The following is a 23204-nucleotide window of genomic DNA, read 5'->3' on the forward strand; positions in this document are numbered from 1 at the left end:
AAATAAATAAATGATCTTAAAAAAGAAACTAAAACAAAACAAAACACCAAAAATACCAAACAAACCCAATAAAACAGATCAATGAACCCAGGAGCTGGTTCTTTGAAGAGATTAACAAAATAGATAAACCTCTAGCCTGACTCAAAAAAAAAAAAAAAAAGATTCAAATAAACAAAATCACTAACGAGAGAGAACAACCAACGGCACAGAAATACAAACAATTATAAGAAAATATTATGAAAAATTATATGCTAACAAATTGGACAACTGAGAAGAAATGGGTAAATTCCTAGAAATATAAACTATTAAACCTAAGCCAGAAGAAACAAAATTTGAACAATCCAATTTCCAGCAATGAAATTGAATCAGTAATCAAAAATCTCCCAACAAACAAAAGTCCAGGACCAGATGGCTTCACAGGAGAATTCTATGAAACATATAAAGAAAAGCTAATACCTGTTCTTCTCAAACTATTCCAAAGAATAGGAAAGGAAGGAAAACTTCCAAATTTATTCTGTGAGGTCAGCATTACCCTGATACCAAAACCAGATAAAGACACCACCAAAAAAGAGAACTATAGGCCAATATCCCTGATGAACATAGATATAAAAATCCTCATAAAATATTAGCAAACCCAATCCAACAATACATGAAAAAATCCATTTACCACAATTAGATGGGATTTACCCCTGGGATGCAAGGGTGGTTCACTGTTTGCAAATCAATTAACGTGATACATCACATCAATAAGAGAAAGGATAAAAACCCACGTGATCATTTCAATAGATGCAGAAAAGGCATTTCACAAAGTACAACATCCATTCATGATAAAAACCCTCAACAATGTAGGTTTAGAGGGAACATCCCCAACATAATAAAAGGCATGTATGAAAAAACTACAGATAACATCATACTCAGTGGGGAAAAATGAGAGCTTTTCCCCTAAGATCAGGAACAAGACAGGGATGTCCACTCACCACTGTATTCAACACAGTTCTGGAAGTTCTAGCCTCAGCAATCAGACAAGAGAAAGAAATAAAAGGCATCCAAATTGGTAAGGAGGAAGCCAAACTTTCACTATTTGCAGAAGACATGACACTATATATAGAAAACCCTAAAAACTCCACCAAAAATGTACTAGAACTGACAAATTCAGTAAAGTCCCAGGACTTTTAAATCAATGTATACAAATCTACTGCACTCCTATACACTAATAATGAAGCAACAGAATGAGAAACCAAGGAATCAATCCCATTTACAATTGCACCCAAAATAATAAAATACCTAGGAATAAACCTAACCAAAGAGGTAAAAGATCTGTACTCTGAAAACTAGAAAACACTGATAAAAGAAATTGAAGATGACACCAAGAAATGGAAAGACATTCCATGCTCAGGGATTGGAAAAACATCTATTGTTAAAACATCTACATTACAGCAATCTACAGATTTAATGCAATCCCTATCAAAACACCAATAACATTTTCCCCAGTGTTAGAACAAACATTCCTAAAATTTGTATGGAACCACAAAAGACCTTGAATAGCCAAAGCAGTCTTGAGAAAGAACAGCAAAGCTGGAGGCATTACAATTCCAGACTTAAAGTCTTACTACAAAGCTGTAATAATCAAAACGGTATGATACTGGCACAAAAACAGACGCACAGATCAATGGAACAGAACAGAGAACCCAGAAATGGACCCACAGCTATGTGGTCAATTCATCTGTGACAAAGCAGGAGAGAATATCCAATGGAAAAAAGTCTCTTCAACATATGGTGCTGGGAAAACTGGACAGCTACATTCAGGAGAATGAAACTGGACCACTTTCTCTCACCATACACAAAGATAAAATCAAAAATGGATTAAAGACGTAAATGTGAGACCTGAAACCACGAAAACCCTAGAAGAGAGACTATAACCTCTGTGACGTCAGCTGTAGCAACATTTTTCTAGACATGTCTCCTGAGGCAAGGGAAGCAAAAGCAAAAACAAACCAGTGGGACGACATCGAAATAAAAAGCTTCTGCACAGTGAAGGAAACAAGCAAAACTGAGAGACAGCCTACTGAATGGGAGTAGATATTTGCAAATGACATATCTGATAAAGGGTTAGTATCCAAAATATATAAAGGACTTACAGAATGCAACACCCAAAAAACAAACAATCCAATTAAAAAATGGGTAGAAGATATGAGCAGACATTTCTCCAAAGAAGACACACAGATGGCCAAACAGACACATGAAAAGATGGTCAACATCACCCATCATCAGGGAAATGCAAATCAAAACCACAACGAGATATCACCTCACACCTGTCAGGTGGCTAAAATCGACAGCCTAAGAAACAACAGGTTGTGGAGAAGGGGAACCCTTGTGAGCCGTTGGTGGGAATGCAAACTGGTGCAGCCACTGTGGAAAACAGTATGGAGGGTCCTGAAAAAATTAAACATAGAAACACCATACGACCCATTAATTCCACTACTAGGTATTTACCCAAAGAAAATGAAAACACTAATTCAAAGGGATACATACACCCCTATGTTTACAGCAGCATTACTGACAATAGTGCCCATCAACTGATGAATGGTTAAAGATGTGGTGTGTAGGTACACAGACAGTGGACTATTACTCAACCATAAAAAAAAGAATGGAATCTTGCCATTTGAAACGACATGGTTGGAGCTAGAGAGTATAAGCTAAGTGAAATAAGTCAGAAAAATACATACTACAGAATTTCACTCATACCTGGAATTTAAGAAACAAAACAAATGAGCAGAGGGGAAAAAAAAAGAGAGAGACAAACCGAGAAACAGACTGCTAACCACAGAGAACACAGGGTGGTGAGCAGAGGGGAGGGGATGGAGGATGGGGAAACAGGTGATGGAGACTAAGGAGCGCGCTTGTTGGGGCGAGCGGCGGGTCATGTATGGAAGTGTGGGGTCACTACGTTTTACACCTGAAATTAATATTACACTGTACGTGAAGTACGCTGGGTTAACAAACTTAATAAAAAATAAATAAAAATTCCTAAGTAAATAAAGCTTCACACACACACACACACACACACACACACACACACGTTTCGGTACAGTAAGGCAGGCCCCAAGTCGTTCATTTGGGTTGTGACTGGTAAAGTGATAGGGACCATCACATTCACAAATTTCAAAGTCCTATTGGGACCCAATACAGAACTCTAGCTTTTGTCCAACCAAACCAAGCCACACCCAGCACCCATTAAACGCTTAAGGAAGCCAGATGGCCGTCCCTGGAGTGGAGCTGAAAGGGACAGCCCTGATTGCTGAAGGCCTGGCGTCTCCCCGCGCTTCCCTTCTAGAAGCTCGGGGGGAGGCGTGTCGTGACCCTAAGTACGACAACCTTGATTTCCTTTATGGAAACACAGAATTCGGACAGTTTGTGGTCCGGCAACAGTCCGAGTATCAGTGAGAGGTATTTAAGAAAGAGTTCCCGAGTGATTAGGTCTCCCGGTCACTTGCCTGGGGTTCAGTGAGTCCTTCGCCTCCTGTCTTGCTGTCTTCTTTCGGACGGAATTCCTGACCAGGCGTCTCCTCCTTCAGCCCCGAGAATGAGGAACTTCCCTCGCACGGTTTGCCACTGTCCCCGAACCAGGTGGGATGTCAAACAAAGCTCTGGAAGCCTGTGCCCTTCTCTCCAGGACTTCCGTGTCTAGAGATTTCTCGCAACGACCTGGGGCCAGAAACGTGTCCAGGGAAATGCTCCCAAAGTCCCAGCCTGACGTGGACCTCAGTGCTACCGGATCCATGGCTCCTGCCGAAGATTGCTTCATGTGTCAGGATTCTCACACGGACGTCCAGGGTGCGGTCCTCCGATTGCGTAAACAGACTCAGAAGTGAAGTTTCTGAGTGTGTCCTACCAGATTCCAGGCACAGCACTGTGCTATGTGACCTGTCTTGCTCTGTCTGCACAATGACCTCATGGGATGACCATGACCACCCGGGGTGCATGGAGGAGATATGGCTCCCATGCTAGTGGGCTGAGGACAGACAGATTCCAGACTCCTCAACATCCATGCTGTTGGTCATGAAGGTCACCCTCGAGAGCCCCACTACAGAGACCCTTGAGCGCCCCAGGAGGGACTCAGAGACCACAGGTGGCCTTCACTGTTGGGCTGTCGTTGGACCCCAGTGCAGGTCTCATCTGCTTCCCATGAGCAGTATGGGCTGGGGTGGGGGAATAGGAGATGTGTGCGCGCGTGTGTGTGTGTGTGTGTGTGTGTGGTGTGCAGGGGGTGTGTGCGTGGATGACTGGGGGTATACGAGGAGTGTATGTAGATGTACGTGTGTGTGCGTGTGCAGTGTGGAGGAGGGAAGTGTGTGTGCATGGACTGGGGTTGCAGGAGGACTGTGTGCAGATGTGCGTGTGTGGTGTGGAGGAGGGATGCACGTGGACGACTGGGGGTGTAGGAGGACAGGGCCCCCCTTTAGTGAAGAGAACTGAACTCTGGGCTCAGAGAGCCCTTGCTCAAGTTCTTCCTGGTACGCTCATGTCTCAGGCCTCGGGCCGCTCACTCAACCACAGGGAAGCCTCCACTTGCTAATCTGTAAAATGGCTGGTAGTCCCCACGGTGGAACAGCTGCACACGGCGCCTGCTCAGGGTGAGTGGTGCTCCAGAGATGTCTGGCCCTTCTCCGACTATCAGGGACTGTCCTTTGCTCATGCTCCTTTCCCTGGCCCCGGCTCAGGGACGTTATGCAGAAGCCCTACAGACGGAGGGTGGCCGGGGGCAGAGGCTGCTTAAGCGCAGCCTGCAAAGGTGGGACGGCGGTCCTGGGAGAGACAGAAGTGAGGAGGGGTGCGCATCCCTCCATCGCCAAACGGTCCAGGAAGACGCATCCCGGCTTCAGTGCTGTCTTGGCAAGAGGGTGTTGTCCCTCACGCTCTGCCCTGTTGGGACTGCTTCACGCTGGACTTCCTGTGCGCTCTTGCCAGCGAAACAGCAGCGAGTGACTATCATCAGCCAAGTTCAAAGAAGATTCTGCATGGCTTTATCAACACTATTCTAAGTGCAATAGGATGATTTCTAAAGCAATCTGTTTAGTGCTTCACCAATGAAAGTCTATGGAAATTCACATTTAGCAATTCGGCTTCCTGATCCCTCCAAAGCCAGCGGGACTTAATACTTCATACAGTCAAACCAGAACCACTGTGAAGAACTAAACCTTTAACAAACATCTGATGCGAAACATTTTCTGAGCTTGCTCGTTCTTTCTCTCTCTCTCTTTTTTTTTTAAGACTTTATTTATTAGAGAGAGAGAGAGGGATGGAGGACTAGCAGGGGGAGTGGCAGACAGGGGGAGAAGGAGACTCCCCGCTGAGCAGGGAGCCCAATAGGGGACTTGATCCCAGGACCCTGAGACCATGACCTGAGGCAAAGGCAGACGCTTCACCGACGGAGCCCCCCAGGTGCTGCTCTGTGCTACTTCTTATCTACAGAACGAACGCTGAGTCCCAGGCCACCGCGGCAGAGACCACCCGCCATAGCTCAGGCGCCGTGCGGCACGTACCTGGAGGAAAATGCGGCCAATGCCGCTCAGCAGCTGCGGCTCTTGCTCTGGGTGATACTGGATAACCGAGTGATAAGCATCCACGGCCAGCACATAGTCCTACGGGAAGAAAAACCGAAGAACTTCTTAGGGTTAAAGAGATCACGCTCCGGTTTACCAAGTTAGCAGCTCAAGCACCTGCAGAGTCACGCGTGAAGAGAGAGCACGTTAGCACATGGGCTGGTGGGAAGCAGGAAACCCAGCGCCGGAAGCCAGGCCCACGAGGGGCGTGCGGGCTCGCCTGACAACAGGGCACACCAGGGTTCCGGTTTTGTTCGAAACTCGAATCAGGAGACGCCTTCCTCACCCTGACAGGCCTCGGGCATCCCCCTAAACGGCAACAAGAATTCCCCTGCACTCTCTTTCCTGACAAGCTCATTAAGTGGTGGATTTCACCTTGTCACTATCTGCCAATTCCATAAACCAAATTTATTAACAGCATCTCTTAAATGTTCTCTACGCTAGAAATCGAAGGAAAGTCCTTAACAAGTGAGCACACAAAACACCGCAGCTGAGAGCAGGCACACGATCCAGCCACGCTGGAGCCCGGTGCCTGCGGCTGGAGCCCGGTGCCCGCGGCTGGAGTGTGGTGCCGGTGGCTGGAGCGCATGCCCATGGCTGGAACACGGTGCCCGAGGCTGGAGCGTGGTGCCCGCGGCTGGAGTGCGGTGCCCGTGGCTGGAACGTGGTGCCCGCAGCTCCAGCCGCGTCGGAACCACGTGTGTGGGGCTCTTAGCAGGCTCCACTGGCTGCCGAGCTTGGCGGTGTGTGCGCTCTGCCAGCGGCCTCCACCAGCGTCTCACTCGGTCGCCGGAGCACCCTGCACGCCGCCCTGTGGGAGCGGCACGGCCTAACCATGCCTGTACTCCCCTGCCGCCCCCCAGTACCGGCCCGAGGGGGGCCCTTGGCCAATGCTGGGTCATGAAAACCCTGTCCATCCAGTAAGAGGTGGAGCCAACTGCCTGTCTCTGGTGCAACAAAATTACTTGCCAGAGTCGCCTGGGACACGGCCCTCGGCTTGTCTCAGGTGCCCCCCCCAAACTCTGGCTCCCCACAACTGCAGCGATCACTGTGACGTTTACTGAGCAGGCTCGGTGGCCGGTGTCGTGTTCTCCCGAAGTCACAGCATGGCCATAAGACATTCAGCAGCAGACGCACTTTGTCACCCCCACATTTGCAGTCTGAGCCAAACCGGGCTGGACTTACTAGTGTACTAATTGGACTGGTCTACAGAAAGACAGGTGACAAGTAAAACTCCAGTTCTGCAGGAAAAGAATGAAAAAACTCTCTCCACTCTGGCACCTTCCAGTGAGGCTCATTAAGACAATTTTATTCTGAATGTGCTGCTCACAAGGACCTGACAGCACCCGCCTGTCCCTCCCCACGGCTTCCTGCTGCCACTGCCACCCACGGCAGGGCTGTGCGGTTTGAGGGTTGGGTGTGCATGCACACGCGTGTGAACATGCACGAGCGTGTCAGTGCAAGTGTGGAAATGGGGATGTGTGGGCTCGGGCGCGAGCGTTGAGTGCAAGGAAGCACACGTGTGAGAAAGCAAGCCTGTACGTGGGTGTGTGCACCTGCATGAGCAAGTGTGCACGTGCAAGCACGACTGAGAAACTAGGCGGGCCCATGAGCGTGTGCACAAGTGTGAGCACAGAGGGTGCACAAGCATGAGCACGTGTGAGCAAGTGCGATGCAAGCTTGATCGCGAGTGTACGTGTGAGGATGCGTGTGCAGGTGTGGGAGAGGCACCTCTTGTGGAGGAGGCAGTGCCTCCCACTGCTCGGTGGCTGGTGTGGGGCCCCTTGGTGGCTGAGGCCCCAGCTGAGAGTGCACAGGATGCCCCCATGAGTTCCAGGGGGAAGTCACCTGCTATAATTGAACACCTGATCCTTACTGCCATTTCAGAGTGAGCAAAAGGCAGGTCTGACGTTCCTGTTAGTGCTCGAGTGTCACTGACACGTGCCAGCCCGTGTGCCCCAAATCTTGGCTTGTGCGTCACTCACTCTAGCCGGCATCGTGGAGAGCCAGAGCCAGGATGTGGAGGGTAGTGACATGCCCACTTCCACGGAAGTGCAAGTCCACGGAAGCCAACATCACTGCCTCACAGCTCTGTTTCAGCATTTGAGGCCAGGAGTCAATGTTTCCAAAGATAATTTGACATGAAAGGACAGCTTTAGAACACCCAGCAATGATCTCTGATGGACCTGTTTTGCCGCGGACCTGTGCAAGCATGACTCTCCTGGGAGAATTAACCAGGGCAGGCCCACAGACGTGGGAAGCTGGCTTCCCGGCATGAGGTCGGACCACAGGGAGGCGGCGGCTGCGGGGCCACCACGAGGTCAGCAGTGCTAATGGGGCCTGCTCCTGCGCCTGGACGGGAGATGGCCTGGGAGATGGCCCGGGAGCCATCTGGGCTGCGGCCTCTGGGACAGGCTCTGGAATGTTTCACGGAGCCTATTATCAAATAAAGCAGAGCGGGAGTGTGTCACAGAGCTTCCCTAAGTGGATTATCATTGCCTGAAACGGTTTACTTACTGGAAGTGGAGGGAATATGACCTCTTAAAAGGAAAATGGCTGAAATGAGCTCTTTTGAGAGAGTTTAGCCCCCTGCAGACCACGAGTGACCTGTTTACAGGACAGACTTATTCTAGCCCAGTGCACACCCTTCTCCCCGCAGCAGCTACTGGTTTGGTGGCCGTGAAACTGCATTTACAACTGTTTGCAGCCAGGAGGTTTGTGTGGATGACTGAGTGGGAAGAAGCTGGTTTACGTGGCTGCGTGGTCCCTTAGCTGATGCCCACATGGGGCCGGGAGAGGGGGCAGCACACAGAAGCAGCAGGCGTCGCACCCGTGTTGTAGGCCAGCGTGGTGCCCTAACACTGCCACGGGTCTAAGGAAAGGGAGTGGCACTTAAAACGTGGGACTGGACGCATCTCCACGGCCACGGCACACCTGTCCCTGGGCCTGTCAGCCCGTCCTACGGGTATTTGCGGCTGAAACGTACGAGTTGATTTCTGATCATAAGAAAAGCTATTACTTACTTCACTATAACAGAAACGTCATCGACAACAATTGAATGGCTGATGACGTAACTCGCTGTCGGCCACACACGCACGAGCAGCACAGCCCACATGAGGGCCGCACAGGCGGCAGCGCCGTGCACGCTCCCCACGCGGCTGGAGAATGTGCGCACATGTGCTCACTTAGGCCTCCATGGCACAATGTTCCCTCTTTTTAACTCACAAAAATGGAAGATTAGTCGAAAATGTCAAACGAACTGTATTTATCAAAAAGTATTTTTGAAACAATAACAGGCTCTGTCTTGTGTCCTGACGAAGCAGGCAGAAAGCTTACACGTGGTGCTCGATGGTATCCTACCACCACGGGACAGCCAACAAGAGCACTTTTATCCCATAATCTTCTATTAATGTGTCTTAGCGATGCAAATAAAAATCTACCAGTGGAACAGGTAACTTCCCTCCTGGGGAGTCTCAGCCCCACGATTAATGAAACGTCAGCCTCGTGAATGTACAATCTGCTCTTTCTTTGCACAAGCTGGTGGGTTTTCCATGCGGCTGCAGTGGCCCCAGGGCAGGAGGCTAGACCGTGGGGTTCCAGAGTTGGGGAGAATGGCCTGTCTGCAGGGGCAGAGGGGACAGGGCCCTGGCTCTAGGGAGGGATCTGCTCACTGCCAAGGCTGTGGGTGGGAGGGAACACGCTCCCTGCTGCCCCCACACACACCCGGGGCCCACACACCCACGAGGGAGGCGGGCACCACACGGGCAGCCACCTTGTCAGAACCACCAGCTGTGCGCACAGCAGGGAGAACGCTCTGAGCTCCTCCCCCCCACGCTGTCCTTCACCCCGTGTGCTGGGGGTGCTGCGTGAATGTCAGAGCAGAGGGGCTTCAAAGACAGCTCTGAGCCTCTTCAGAGCCGGCGCCTGGGGCTCCGGGACAGGAAGGGCGCCGCAGGGTCACTGTCGGTGCCCTCCTGTCTCACCCCTACAGCGGCCACATGGACAGGAGCCATGTGCACACCCAGTGCAGGCTGCTGTAAAGCGGGTTCAGACCACCGTCCTCTCCCTGACCGAGTGGATGCAGGGCCGTGCTGGGAGTGCATGCCCGCAGCCAAGCCGTCCGCACCGTGCCCAGGGCACGGGCCTCACACACGGGGCTGCGAGGGGCGGATGTGTAACACGGCTGTCGCACCAGAGGCAACCATGGGACTCACTCCCCAAGAAACTGCCTGCTCTGCTTTGCTAAAGGTCGCGAATGACCTTGGGCTGACCTGTGGGGGACTCAGGGTCTCGGTCTCATGATCGCCCAGAAGGGGTCTGTGGCTACGCGATTCCCGCGGCGGCTTTCCCTGGCCCCCTCTCCCCTGCAGCTGCGGCAGTGCCACGGGCGGGGTGCGGGTCAGCCTGCCCCAGGCCCCAGCTGAGCCAGGCGGTGGTGCTGCAGGCTCACGGAGGAGGGAGGAACGGGCAACACTGCTCTTGGCTGCGGAGAACAGGCTGGAGGAGACAAAGGAGTAACACCTGAGTTCAGCCTCCTGGATGTGTGGGCTGCCTCCTCGTGGGCCAGAAGGCCAGGGGGGGGGCAGTCCCGGAGACACAGGTCTCATGGGGAAGCCCGGCTCCGGACGCCACGGGCATCTGTCAGCAGGCCTGGTCAGGACAAGGGAAAACAGCCCCCCTTCCACGGGGACCTTTCTGGGATGGAATCCAGAGAAAACCATTGGGGGGGGGGGAGAGAACATGCATGAATGATGATTTTAATTAAATCATCGAAACCCGTTTGAACAATCAAACTTGACAATGTAAAGTCTATGCTCGGCTGAGATTTCTTTCAGTATAAACTAACGTCATCCAAGAGCGTGTTACTGAGCTCTCTGCTTGGGCAAAGCCGCACACTCACAGAGGGGCACTTCCTCCTCAGGGTCCCAGCCGCCCCACGCAGCTTCCACTGACATGCCCTTTAAGAACGGACGTACCTTCATCAGGAGCAGGCAGTTTGCCATGGAGCACATCACCCGGCCCAGTCGGGACCGCCACAGCTGAATGGAGGCTGCAAGAGAGGGCAAGCGGTGAGTGTGTGCAGGTCGGAGGCACGTCTGGCCCTCGGCCACGGTCTTGGCACCGCGGCTGCTGAGCACAGGGCATCAGGCCAGCGCTCTTGGCTCGGGGAGGAGAATGGATGCAGAAGTGACACAGAAGGAGAACAGGAGGGTAACGGGTCAGCTTCAGGGCACAGAGGAGACCACACGGCCCCACGAGGGCCTCGCTCACAGAGAGAGAACACATGGGTCTACCCACAGTTGGGCCACTGTCCGGGCGCTGTACACCTCTCTAAGTGACCTGCGGGAGGCGCTGCCCACCTGCCTGGGGGTGCGGTCCAGATGCAAGATCTCTCTGCTGGGGAGCTGGCAGATGGCTCGCCCAGCAGGGTATCTGCACACCGAGCTCTGCGTCCTGAGGTCGGCCTTCTCCAGCCCCACTGCAGAACCTCTTAGATGAAAACTAACTCCCCTCCCGCCTTCACAGACGCTGTGAGCATCAGTGTGGGAAGGGCACGGAAGTGCTGCCTAAAAGGTCAGGAGCACCCTGGGAGCGAGGAGGTCGGCAATGATGCAGAACCAAAGCTGGCTCCCCACGAGCTGTCCAGCCAGGGCTGGCTTGTGGTCACACACATGGCCCAGGAGGAAGGCGGGAATGGGGGGGACAGGAGCACAGTAGGACCAGGACGGGGAAGAGGGTGAGGGTGGGGGGCTCGGGGAGGAGGGAGTGGGGAGGCGGTGGTGGGGGCACACTGGCCGGGTCAGACAGTTCAGCTGAGGGCTGGGGGCACATTTGAATGACTGTACTTCAGTGAGGCTGCCTTACCCTGATCTGCCCACTTATTGGATCAGAATGTCCCGCTGCTGCCAGGACCAATGGCCAATTGTGGGGTTAACAACTGCCTAGAAATTATGCTTTTTCTTGGACTGCTTAAGAACACAATTAACTTACTTGCCAGAATTTAAGAACTTCACTCACTTCGCCTTTCAGCAATTAAAAATACATTAGCTACTTACAGCATCGTTTCTGTGAAAAGAAAAATTCTCAACAGGATCTTTTGTTAATGAACATAAAATGTAGGCTGTCTCAGGGAACCACCGTTTATCTCCACAGACTTCTTTCAAGCGCTACTTCTTCCCCTTCTCACCTTGAAATCTGTTTATTATGACCCTTAGCTCTCCAGGAACTGCTTTCTGAGATCTAGTAACTCCCTGCTAATTCCCCTAAAACAGGCCCTCCGTGGGGAAAAGTGACCACGGGCAGACAATAACAGAGAACGGGAGGTCGGAGGGTGAGCGACCTCCCTTCTTGCTAACCCACCTGCAGCTACACTGGCGAGAAGGATGTGTGCACACACGTACACGCACTCCCCTACACATGCTGTCGTCTGGGATTTCTCAGAGGACGCTGTACTTAAAGCACAGATATAGCCCAGTGCTGTTGGCCCCAAAGGCAAACATCTCCGGCCCACACTGTTCTCCTGTTCTCTCAGGCTCATGAGCGTGGCCAGAGTCACCACACTCCCGGGGGCACCAGTGCGGCTGGCTCTCTGCCTGGAGTGTCCCCTCCCCAGGCCACCTCGCCTGCTTTCGGCCCATCGGTCTTCCCGGAGCAGTTTCAGAGGAAGCCTAGCAGAGCCCACTCCGAGTCAGGCACATGGAGGTGGAGACTGCCAAGCCCCTGGAGGTGAGACTGAGTGGGACCAACACTGTGGGGAAAGGGGAGGACAGGCCCTGAGGCAGGAGCAGGTGAGGGGCTTCTCAGGGAGGTGCCATTTGAGTTGGGTTTTGAAGCATAATTAGAAGTTCATCCCTAATGTTCTCAAGAAGTTGCTGCCAGGATGACCTCAAGATGCACTCGGCCCCCAACAGCCCAGTGCTCAGCGTCAAGACTGAGTTCGTCGGCCTGGCCTCCTCGGCTGTGTGCAGGGCCCTCTTCCTCTCCTCTGCAGGACTGCAGGGCCTCACACTCCCCCTGCCAAGGCTGTGGCTCTGGCAGGCAGCCCCATTCCCAGGGATGCCCCTCCCAGGGAGGCCTGGGTTCCTCCCCATCCCAGCACCTAACGTGGAAGCCACACTGGTTTCTGCATTACTGGGTGTAGGCGGGTCCTCTGCACCCAACAGGGCTGCCTCTGGGCAGCCCTCATGTCTACGTTTGCTCTTCACGTATCAACAGTGCCAGGACTGGTGTTTGACTCCCCAAAACAAGAACGAGCAAATGAATGCATGCAAGGACCAATGCATTACTAAGTAAGAAGGGAAAAAGGATGAGATAGAAGAAAACCTCTGGGGCCAAATCGTCTGACAACTCTCAATAATTATTTAATGAAAAGTCTGGCCACTGACCTTGTCTGTTCTCCTGCGTGACGCTGCTCATGCTCCCGTCTTCAGCGAAGCCTTGCTCCAAATTTGTTAGGATCTGCGGTAATTCCAAAGACCAACAACAAAATCATAAAAAATGCATTTGCTTCTAGACTTTGTGATAATATATCCCAGGAGGAGGAGATTTCTCTATATGAAAACCAATCTGTCAAGGAATGTTTCACATGGACACACTTTAAATACCGCCACTCACCACACAGGGAGGCGTAGCGGAGGGGAAGCCGCTCTCCCGCTGATGGCGGACTCTGGGTTTATGATGCTCGTAAACCTCTCAGAGACATCAGACATAGGGTAGCTGTTTTCTCTTTTTAAGAAAAGCATCAATATGTTACACATGAGGGTGGTTTTTAACTCCTGTGAAATACCAGTCTCATTCCTCCAGGGCACCATGACGGGTGTGGCACGTATCAAATACTTTCTGAGCAACTGTCACTTTACATGGTTTCCACGGTTTGGGTAATAACTTAAGGTTGCTTCTTTTGTGTTTTGCCTTTTCTTGAAAAAAAAAAAAAAAAGCTGTTACCACTGGAATCTGCGTAGAGAATGTGTCTTTTGAGTGGCAGAACAAGGAGAGAAAAGCATGGAGAGTAAAGACTTTGCCGGGGAGAAAAAGTGTTAATTGAAGAAAGGCTGTATCATTACTGTCTTCAGTGCATGTGCTTTGGGGAAAAACCCTTTTGTTCATCAGATGGCCTGTTAACATCTCCCTCAATGACCCAACCCGATGAAGAACCGGCTGTGGGCGTTCATGTGCCTGGTCCCTGTGGACACAGCAAGGAGGGTGAGCGGGGCCTCTCTGCACCTGCAGGAGTCCCTCACTGACTCCAGACATGCTGGGGTCAAGCTGAACCTAGCAGGGTCTAAATCGGGTCAAATGACGTTTTCAGCTAATCTGTATTCTGATAAAGGATTATGAAAACAGAAAATGACCAGGAAAGAAGGTCTTGATGGTGCTATTGAATTAACTAACCTGGCTGGAATAGAGGGTGGATGGGAAAGGAGAAGGGGCAAGAACCACAGAACAAGAGCAGCAGGTGGCACGGCACCCTCCTGGTCACTGGGTGGGACGCAGGCGGAGGAACCAACAACAATGGAGCTGCAGAGGAGGAACTCGCAGGGACGGCCGCAGACACCCTGAAGGCCGGGTGGCGGCTTGGCCTCATCCCATGGCATCTCTTTGGGCTGCTGAGGACCCACCTCGGGGGCCATGGTATCCGCAGCCTGGGCTGAATCATAAGACCCCAGGAGTCCAGGGGCTGGAGCGGTGACTCAGGAGGGAGGTGGGGTGGGGCAGGCTACTCCGGAGCAGCAACAGAAGAGGAGAAATGTCCCAGGAAAGAAAGTGGGAGTCCCTTCTGATGCGATATGCAGACTTCACACACTCACAGTGTGCTCACCTCCAGAACGTTAGTTCTGTAAAGGAAAGTGACACAAACACTGCCAACCCAAAGCCTGAACTGTCTAGTCTGCAGCCGTGGTAAGGTCCCATTTCCCTTCCCCATCCCTTCTATCCCTGACAAAATGATCGAGGCCCACGTCCTGGTCGGACACTGGCAAGCACTGCTGGGTCTGCTTCCCACAATGAGCGAGGCAGGATGCACCAGCCTGGTCCACAAGGTTCACCCCATTTATACTCCTCCAGAAATCCTCTAAGTTCATGGACCCTGGAGCATACACATGACCTTGGCATCTGGTATTTTAAACTTCAGGTTCTGATTTGTATGCCTGTGGTGTGACCCCCAAACCCTGCACTTTTGATGAGCTTTAGGTGACACTCTGGGGATTGATGGTCTGGGGACCACAGCTGGTGGGATAGCTCTGGGGAAGGAGCCTTGTACCTCTCCCTTTGGTGGGCTGTCATGGGCTGCAGGTGGCATGGGGTAGTTCTGGGAATGGGTTTTATGCACAAAGCATCTGGTGTACAGACAACTGGTAGCTGGCCCTAATTCAAGGACCCAAAGACTAACAACCTACTTGAGTCCAGACTACAGTGAGAGCAGGTCTGCCCTAGAGGGGCTCAGATTTCTCTAGAAAGTCCTAGGACCTACCTATCCCCACCACAGTCTCCTAGGGGAACTTTTGGAAAAGAGGTTCCTTGGAGCTGCTTCCAGCCACTCAAGGACTAGTAAACACTCCCATGGACCAGGCCCCATGCCAAGTTGCTTGTCTACACCGGAGATCTATCCTGCACGCAGCCCTGAGGCAGCTGGTGACACCCTGCATCTACAGATGAGGAGCTCAGGGCTTACGAGCGCCAGTCACGCCACCAGGAAGAGCCAGAGCTGCCCCTGGAAAGCTTCCCCACCTGCCTGACTCCGGCCCCTCCCAACCGTGGCCTGTGGACAGTGTCCTTCGGGCCTCACACCTTGAAAGAACACTCTCTTCTTTCCATGCAGACCACGGAGGGAGACTACACCATGCCAAGACACACAAGCGAGGATCACAGAATTCCAGACCTCCTCCCACCGAGGCCTGCTTTCTGCTGGGTGATCACAAGCGAGTCAGGGTTGGGTCGTCCGCTAACTTCCGTGGTTCTCTTCTGCTACGTCAGATGCCACATGAGGTTATGGTTCACATTCCCAAGTCCACATCCTAAGATTTGCAATGATGCAATCTGAAGTCTCTAAAGGTGTCAATTTCCACCACGAGTTATGACAAATCTTGCAAAAGCCCAATGACAGGGACCCTCCTGGGCTCCTTTGAGCGCACACTCTGAACACGCACAGGGCCAGAAGCCTCAGCCTCTCCCACCCTGATCCCCCACAATGGGCACGCTCCCATCATCTCCTGCTTGTGCTCTCCAGGCACGCACAGCCCCAGCCTGAGAATCAATGGCAAAGGGCAGAGACGCTGCCTCGAGCCAGGACGCGCGGGAGCTGTCTCCGATCTCTGTTACCTCTCTCCACTTGCCAATCACTGCTATCTTATCTGATTAAGCCTCAACCAATGTGCTCTCTGCTGGAGCAGCAGGGAAGTGGGGCACCTGCGCCATCTGGGTCCAGTGGGGCCCGGCAGCGGCCCGACATTGTCGGGATGCTGACGGCCAGCCTCCTTGAGCGCTTCCCTGAGAAGCTGGCCAGCAGGGGCTGCCAAGACTGTTCTTGGCTCCATTCTTAACTAAAAGATATTAACCCTTCCTGGAGACAAAGCTCTCCCCTCTGCCTTATCAGCACACATCGGCAGAGAACCACTCCGACACTGCACAAGCATGTGTCTTTCCCCGGCTCCTTCCACTGGCGGGGGGGGGGGGTGGGTGTCTTTAAACTAGCACTTCTCTTACACAGTGCCCTCTGCCAGGCTCACCTCGGGTGTGGGAGGGACAGAGCTGAACTCAAACCACACCCCGTGTGTCCATCCTCCAGCTACTGGGGCATCGTTACTTATGGACTGGATCTCCTTACCCGAATGGAGCTAGAAATATGTTCTCCTGGCTGTTTCCCAACTGGCCTGTGAAGGTCTCTTGGGGCTGGTGGCAGAGACAGCCTGCAGGGAAGCCACAGAGGCAGGGCCCGTAGGACGGAGGCACCGGCTGCTCTGACCACGGGCACTCGTTTCCACGCCCTGGGAGCATGGCAAATCTGTTTAAATCGAGGTACGCGTCACTCTTCATTGGTACAGTCACACTGAACCAAACACTTACTACCTTATGGCAAAACCGGTGCCCCGCACCACTTGGTAAAGAGCACGAGTGACGGGCTGAAGCTGGGCCCGTGGCAGGATTCCCGACCACCTCACCTCGGGCTCACTGGTCGGATACGCTGAGTCTATCACCTTGCTCTGGGAGGGGGGGGTCTTCCATGTTAGGGAAAGCCTGGCCTCCTCGGGACACGACTGGCTTACAGACGCCGAGAACCACGGGCTGCCCTGCTCACCCCGGGCCAGACCTGTCTCCGGCCCGCCTTCCTGTCCCCTCTATCTACCTTTTCCCTGAAGACTCGTGTAGCTTTTTTCAACAGGAAAAACGTCTGATTATAAAACTTCCATGTGCTAACATAAGACTGAGAAAATAAAAAAGGAACAAAATGGTCTGTGTTCCTGTTATCCACACAGCTGACAAGACGCTGTAGTTTCCCTTCGGTGGACAGGCCTCACTTCACTGAGATCGTACTGCAACTGAAGTTCCGCGGGCTGGCTTTGAAAGTCAGCATGGGGTCATGAACACTTCCCACGTTACGGCTGGGGAACAAGAGAACCATCCGGAAACCACATCAAGCCCTGACACCGCAGGCCTGGCCTCTCCCGGACACCCCACGTCTGGTGTCCTCTTTCTGTGGTTAAGGCAGCACAGAGTGGAATCAAGGGAGACCTGTATCTTACCTGTACCCCAAGAAGGTGGATAACAGAGCTCCAAGCTGCAGAGAGAAGACAGCCCAACTGGGCGGCAGCCATGGGTGACAGGTCATTTCTCCTCTCTACCCACAGCTGCTCCTGGGCGCCCCCGCCACATCACTGCGGCCGCCATGGGAGGCTGTCTCTTCTCAGCTGGGAAACCCGTGCTGGGACGGAACCTGCTCTGTGGCAACGATGGGACCCCACGGCTCAGAGCGTGTCGTTGGCACAGACGGCCGTGTGCTCTAAGCAGCGTGAGACGCCTCAGCTGCCTTTCTTCCCAAGGGAGGACAACCTTGCACTGCCCTGGCCTGGCGTCCACGTTCACCCCTTCCTGAGCATTTCCCTCTGCAGCCACTGCTGACCTCCAGCCTGGAAAAACGACCTTGAAGACCAACAACAGACACCACGTGAGCACTGAAAACACACAGGACAGAGAATTCTTCGGGGAATGTGAACTAAGTAACTCTGCTTTCTTCCCAGAAATGAGGACTCTGGTTGTGTAGACTGTCCTTGAGGAAAGCATCTTAGACCAGCGTCAAGGCTCCTGGTCATGAGGCCACCACACGCAGTCCTGGCACTGACCTCCCGCCTGTCCCAGTCTGCGCTGAAGACTCGAGGGGGTGGACTGGGGGTGCCCGGCTCTACGCCCACAGCTGGACACCGTCAGGCCAAGCCACGTGTGTGAGAGCCGCGCTGAGCCCGTGCCCCGGAGCTCAGCACCACCAGCCTGGGTCAGGCAGGATGCTGGGGACAGGGATGCGGGCTGAGGAAGGAAAACTGAGATGCTACATCATGGTTTTGACTCCTCACCAGTGAAGAGCCCTCCACTCCCTGGACCCCTGGAGACCAAGCTCCCGCAGAGCGAGGGCAGCAGGAGTTGCGACACTAGGGTGATTTCTGGACGGCCACGCTCCCAAGGTGGCAGGGACGACGCTGCACTTGGGGGCAGCAGAAGGGCCGTAGTCTGACCCCATGGAGGAGCAGGAACCAGCTTCCTGGAAACGGGCGACCTGTTCTAGCCCAGGCTCTCTGCCAGCTGTCACAGCCTGCGACTCAGTCGGCAAGGCTCAGCCTCCACATCTGTACGGTGGGGCGCCATTAGCTCCGTTATCGTGAGCGTCAGTGCAGGCAACGGTGTAAGACACGCCACGCAGCATCTGTTCCGGTGTGAGCGCTGCTCGCGTGTTGATGGCGACCCCACGACCATTGTGGTCATAGTGGGTGCTCAACCTCTGGCACACCTGGGGGCGGGGGGGGCGGCGGCACTGAATGACCCAGGAAACAGCACAGAGCATGCAGGGAACCGTGTTGGCCAACAGCCTCTGGTTTAACTCCTTCCTTGGATTTCCCATTTGTTGTAACAAACTAAAAAATCCAGTCTGCCAGTGTTGGATGGAAGCCCCGAGTCCTGTGGTCTAACCTCTGGCCTCTCGTTTATGAGGCGACAGCAGAGGATCACGGGCCGTGCCAAGAGCAGACGTGCGTGCAAGCAATCCAGCTGCGGCTCTCACTTTAACCCACCGAGTTCATGCCGTCCGTCCCAAGAGTGCTGTCCTGGCTTTTCCTGCTTTTAGATTTTGTATACCTTGAGTAAATTAATTCTAGCATGAACACAGACTTCCCGCCATGTAATTCTGCATGACCACGCTGTACTGATGAGCAGCTCGAACAGAACACGACGGGCTGAGACAAGCACTTGTCCAGGACGCTGGCAGAGGACACGGGCGCACTGTGCTCCCTTCCATGCACGGCAGGTGCTCAGACACATGTGCCAGACGAACAAGCCCAGACAGAGCCATCCTGACCCACAGCTGGGTCAAACGCAAACCTCTCTCAAATTCCACATCACATGGAACAGTGTTGTATGCAACTGATGAATCACTGAACGCTACCTCTGCAACTAATAATACACTATGTATTAATTAAACTGAATTGAAATTAAGAAAATAAAGGTGTAGTCTTCCAAAAAAAAAAAAGAAAAAGACAAACCTCTCTGGGCTCCAAAGTGCCTGGCGGGGATGTCCAGCTGGACCCAGCCTCACTTCTGCGTGTAGCCAGCTTGGGAAAGGAAGGGATGCCTGCCGGGGAGCCACATAGCTACCCAGAAGGATGAGAGAGGAAGCTTATCTGCTGGGGTGATGGTGGTGGGGACCCGAGGGGACTACAGGCACCATCGTGCTTTCTCTTTAGCACCAACCAGTCATGGAACATGGGTTACCTGTCTTTGGAGGCAGGGCCGAGTTTTAAGTTGGCATGTAAAGGAACACAAAGAAATTACACGTTGAAATTAGCCACGAACACCCTTTTGGCCAGAGACCAACACAGTACCTCTTCCAGGACCAACTGCTTGCCTTTCTTCCAGAATGAGAACCACCTGCCGTGTCATCAAGGAAGCACCAAAAGAAGAACGGGCTTCCATTCGGGTCACACCGCAAGAGAAACTGTGGCGTCCGTGACGTGTGGCGGGATCTTCACACGGTGAGAAGCAGGTGGCACCTGGGAGACTCAAGCCACACGCACGCACTGGTGGCGAGTCCCTACGCTATTTCTGTCTTATCTCCCTCCAAGCCATGTCAGCCTAAGAGAAAGGCTCTCGTGGTGTGACGGCGTGAAACCTGGCTTCCCTCTCCTGCCCACACTGAGCGGTCAGCTGTCATCACCTGGCCACCTCGGGATGATACCACTAGAGTCTGAGGAGGGACCTGGTGCAACAGAGCAGAGGCATGACCCCATCTCCAGGATCGGCCCGTGTGAGGGGGTACTTCAGACACAGCAAGACGTGTTCCTACTGGACGAAGCAGAGACGCTGGCACAGGGAGGGAGATCTTGGGTCTTTCTCACTTCAACTGGGACATGACACAGTGAGGGCAGGTGTGTGATTTGGAGCACGGACCCCACAGCCAGACAACCTGGGTCAGATCACATGATCACAGGCAAGTTAGTCAGCCTCTCTGTGCCTCAGTTCACTCAGCCATAAAGTGGGGTAATAGTTATAGGGTTTGTGTAAGGATTAAATGAGCTAATACATGAAAAATGCTTAGGACCAGCAGCTGGTTCCCAGAGAGCAGGAAGTGCTTGGTAGAAGGTGTACGAGTTCTGATCAGCACGGGAGTTTTGACCTGCTCCGTTTCCGACCTGGGCCAGTTCGCCGCTCCTTAGGCAACCTGGCGGTCCTCCGCTCCCGGGAGGTCACCATATTGATGCTGAACTTAGTGCGGACACCCAACCATTCACTTATTTATGGAACATAAGAAGTAGGAAGATCGGTAGGAGAAGAAAGGGAAGAAGAAAGGGGGGGTAAACAGAAGGGGGGAACGAACCATGAGAGACTATGGACTCTGGGAGGCAAACTGAGGGCTTCGGGGGTGGGGGAATGGGATAGGCTGGTGATGGGTAGTAAGGAGGGCAGGTATTGCATGGTGCACTGGGTGTTATAAGCAAGTAATGAATCATGGAACTTTACATCAAAAACTAGGGAGGTACTGTATGGTGACTAACATAATACAATAAAAAAATATTACTTAAACAAAAAAAGTGTACGAGTAGCCTAGAGCAGTGGTGGCGGAAGACCTGCCCCCACATCCCACCGGGACCCTGCATCCTGCCCTCAAGGAGCTCAACACTGTAAATGCAGGATGCCTCAGAGCCGGAAAACTGACCTGCAGAACTCCTGTCTCTCTCCCACACTCAAGTCCCTGTAACGCTTGGAATTTCCTCTCAAGTCCATATGGAGGCAAATCAGCTGTGTACAGGGTAGACAATCACTGAGTTCACATTTCTCAGTAACAGGTTATGTGTTTCTTATCTCTGAGAATAATTCTATCTTAACTGTGTTTCAAGGTTCAAGGAGAAAAGTGTTAGAATCTAAAAAAAATGTTGGTTAATGCCCCGTCAACTGATCAGTGAGTAAGAAAGAAAACAGGTTTTCCGTTTGTCTCTGAAGTTCTAGAAACCAGGAGCTGGTACAAGCTCGAGGGTGTAAGGTGCCAGGATGCCTGCTCATGCTTGAGTGAGGTCCACTCTGTGCAGGGAGGAGCCTGCCTACCTCCCGCCTACCTCCCTGCCCCGAGTCCCGAGGACACCACCATCCTGGGAAGACTTCCACAGAACTGCCATCAAGAGGAACCGGAAACGGAGAGGAGGACCTGGACGAATCAAATCTCATTTAAAAGAGAGCAGTAACTCCCAACTGCTTGTCATCACAGTTCGGAAAGCCCTCCGAGACTCGGCTTCACTCAGCCCGCACGGCAGGGCCGCGAGGCAGGCAGGAAAGACACTTTACTTCCATCCTACGGACGAGAAATCTGGGCATCTGCCCGCAGTCTAGCGGCGGAGAGACTCTAAAGCCCCTATTTCCTCGCAATCTCACTAAGTGGATCCCGTCTTCTGTTGACGCAGCTGCGCGCCTTCCCCATCACTGCTACTTCCCAGCAACAGTTCAGAGAGCACTTCTGAGCCTCGCCTGCCTGTGGAGTCAGTATTTTGAATGACAGTTGTCATACAGTATAATTTGCTTTGATTCTGGAACATTTAAACCATTATCTCTGTAAATATTGCTCCAGTGCCTCTGTAAGACACGAGGCAGGTGCCTGCAGTATTTGCAGGATGTGTGAACGGTCTGCAACATTTAAGGACATATGATTTTTACACAAGAGAGTATTTGCCTGCTTTTAATCTACCAATAATACTAGAGAAGAATTACATGCCAGCAAACTGGACAACCTAGGTGAGATGGATAAATTCCCAGAAACATACACTCCCCCGAGACAGAACAAGGAAGAAATAGCAAATCTGAACAGACCAATTACTAATAATGAAATTGCATCAGTCATCAAAAATCTCCTAACAAACAAAAGTCCAGGATCAGACGGCTTCACAGGTGTTTTCTACCAAATATTTTATGTTATTTTTTTTTTTAAAGATTTCATTTATTTATTTGACAGAGAGAGAGAGCCAGCGAGAGAGGGAACACAAGCAGGGGGAGTGGGAGAGGAAGAAGCAGGCTCCCAGCAGAGCAAGGAGCCTGATGTGGGGCTGGATCCCAGGACTCCAGGATCACGCCCTGAGCCGAAGGCAGACGCTTAACGACTGAGCCACCCAGGCGCTCTTCTACCAAACATTTTAAAAAGAGTTAATACCTTGGGGCGCCTGGGTAGCGCAGTCGTTAAAGCGTCTGCCTTCGGCTCAGGGCATGATCCCGGTGTTCCGGGATCGAGTCCCACATCAGGCTCCTCCACTATGAGCCTGCTTCTTCCTCTCCCACTCCCCTGCTTGTGTTCCTTCTCTCGCTGGCTGTCTCTCTGTCACATAAATAAATAAAATCTTTAAAAAAAAAAAAAAAAAAGAAAAGAAAAAAAAAAGAGTTAATACCTATCCTTCTCAAACTATTCCATAAAATTGAAGAGAAAGAAACACTTCCAAGTTCATTCTACGAGGCCAGAATTACCCTGATACCAAAATCAGATAAAGACACTAGGGAAAAAAAAAAAAAAAAAAAAAAGAAATGAAAATCTCAGGCGAACATCCCTGATGAAAAACAGATGAAAATCCTCAACAAAGTCTTAGCGAACTGAATTCAACTATATAATAAAAGGATCATACACCAAGATCAAGTGGGATATAGTCCAGGAATGGAAGGTTGGTTCAATATCCCCAAATCGATCAATGTGATACACCACATTAACAAAATGAGGAATAAAAATCCTATGATATTCCCACAGATGCAGAAAAAGCATCTGACACTGTCCGTTTATGATAAAAACTCTCGACAAAGTGGATACAGAGGGAATGTACCTCAACAGGAGGAAGGCCATATATGACACGTCCATAGCGGACATACTCAATGGTA

General features: G+C 52.2%; 1 protein-coding gene and 1 pseudogene across 3 annotated transcripts in view; both read right to left on the bottom strand.

The window, feature by feature from the left end:
• Positions 1–23204, bottom strand: part of TRAPPC12 (trafficking protein particle complex subunit 12) — an 88759-nt gene that overhangs the window by 13146 nt on the left and 52409 nt on the right. For 2 of the 3 annotated variants that reach the window (XM_087863897.1, XM_045788894.2), the window contains 3 exons: positions 12989–13061; positions 10580–10653; positions 5544–5642 (listed from right to left, as the gene is read on the bottom strand). In XM_087863897.1, the coding sequence (XP_087720023.1) occupies positions 5544–5642; positions 10580–10653; positions 12989–13061 (246 nt within the window). Of the gene's footprint in view, positions 1–3494; positions 4961–5543; positions 5643–10579; positions 10654–12988; positions 13062–23204 lie in introns of those variants that run through there. The other variant, XM_045788895.2, reaches the window with a different exon arrangement.
• Positions 20440–20580, bottom strand: LOC148109740 (signal recognition particle RNA; annotated as a pseudogene).

The sequence above is a fragment of the Ursus americanus genome, chromosome 7 (assembly GCF_024610735.1).
Source record: "Ursus americanus isolate L20-20 chromosome 7, mUrsAme1.1.p, whole genome shotgun sequence".
Taxonomy (NCBI): domain Eukaryota; kingdom Metazoa; phylum Chordata; class Mammalia; order Carnivora; family Ursidae; genus Ursus; species Ursus americanus.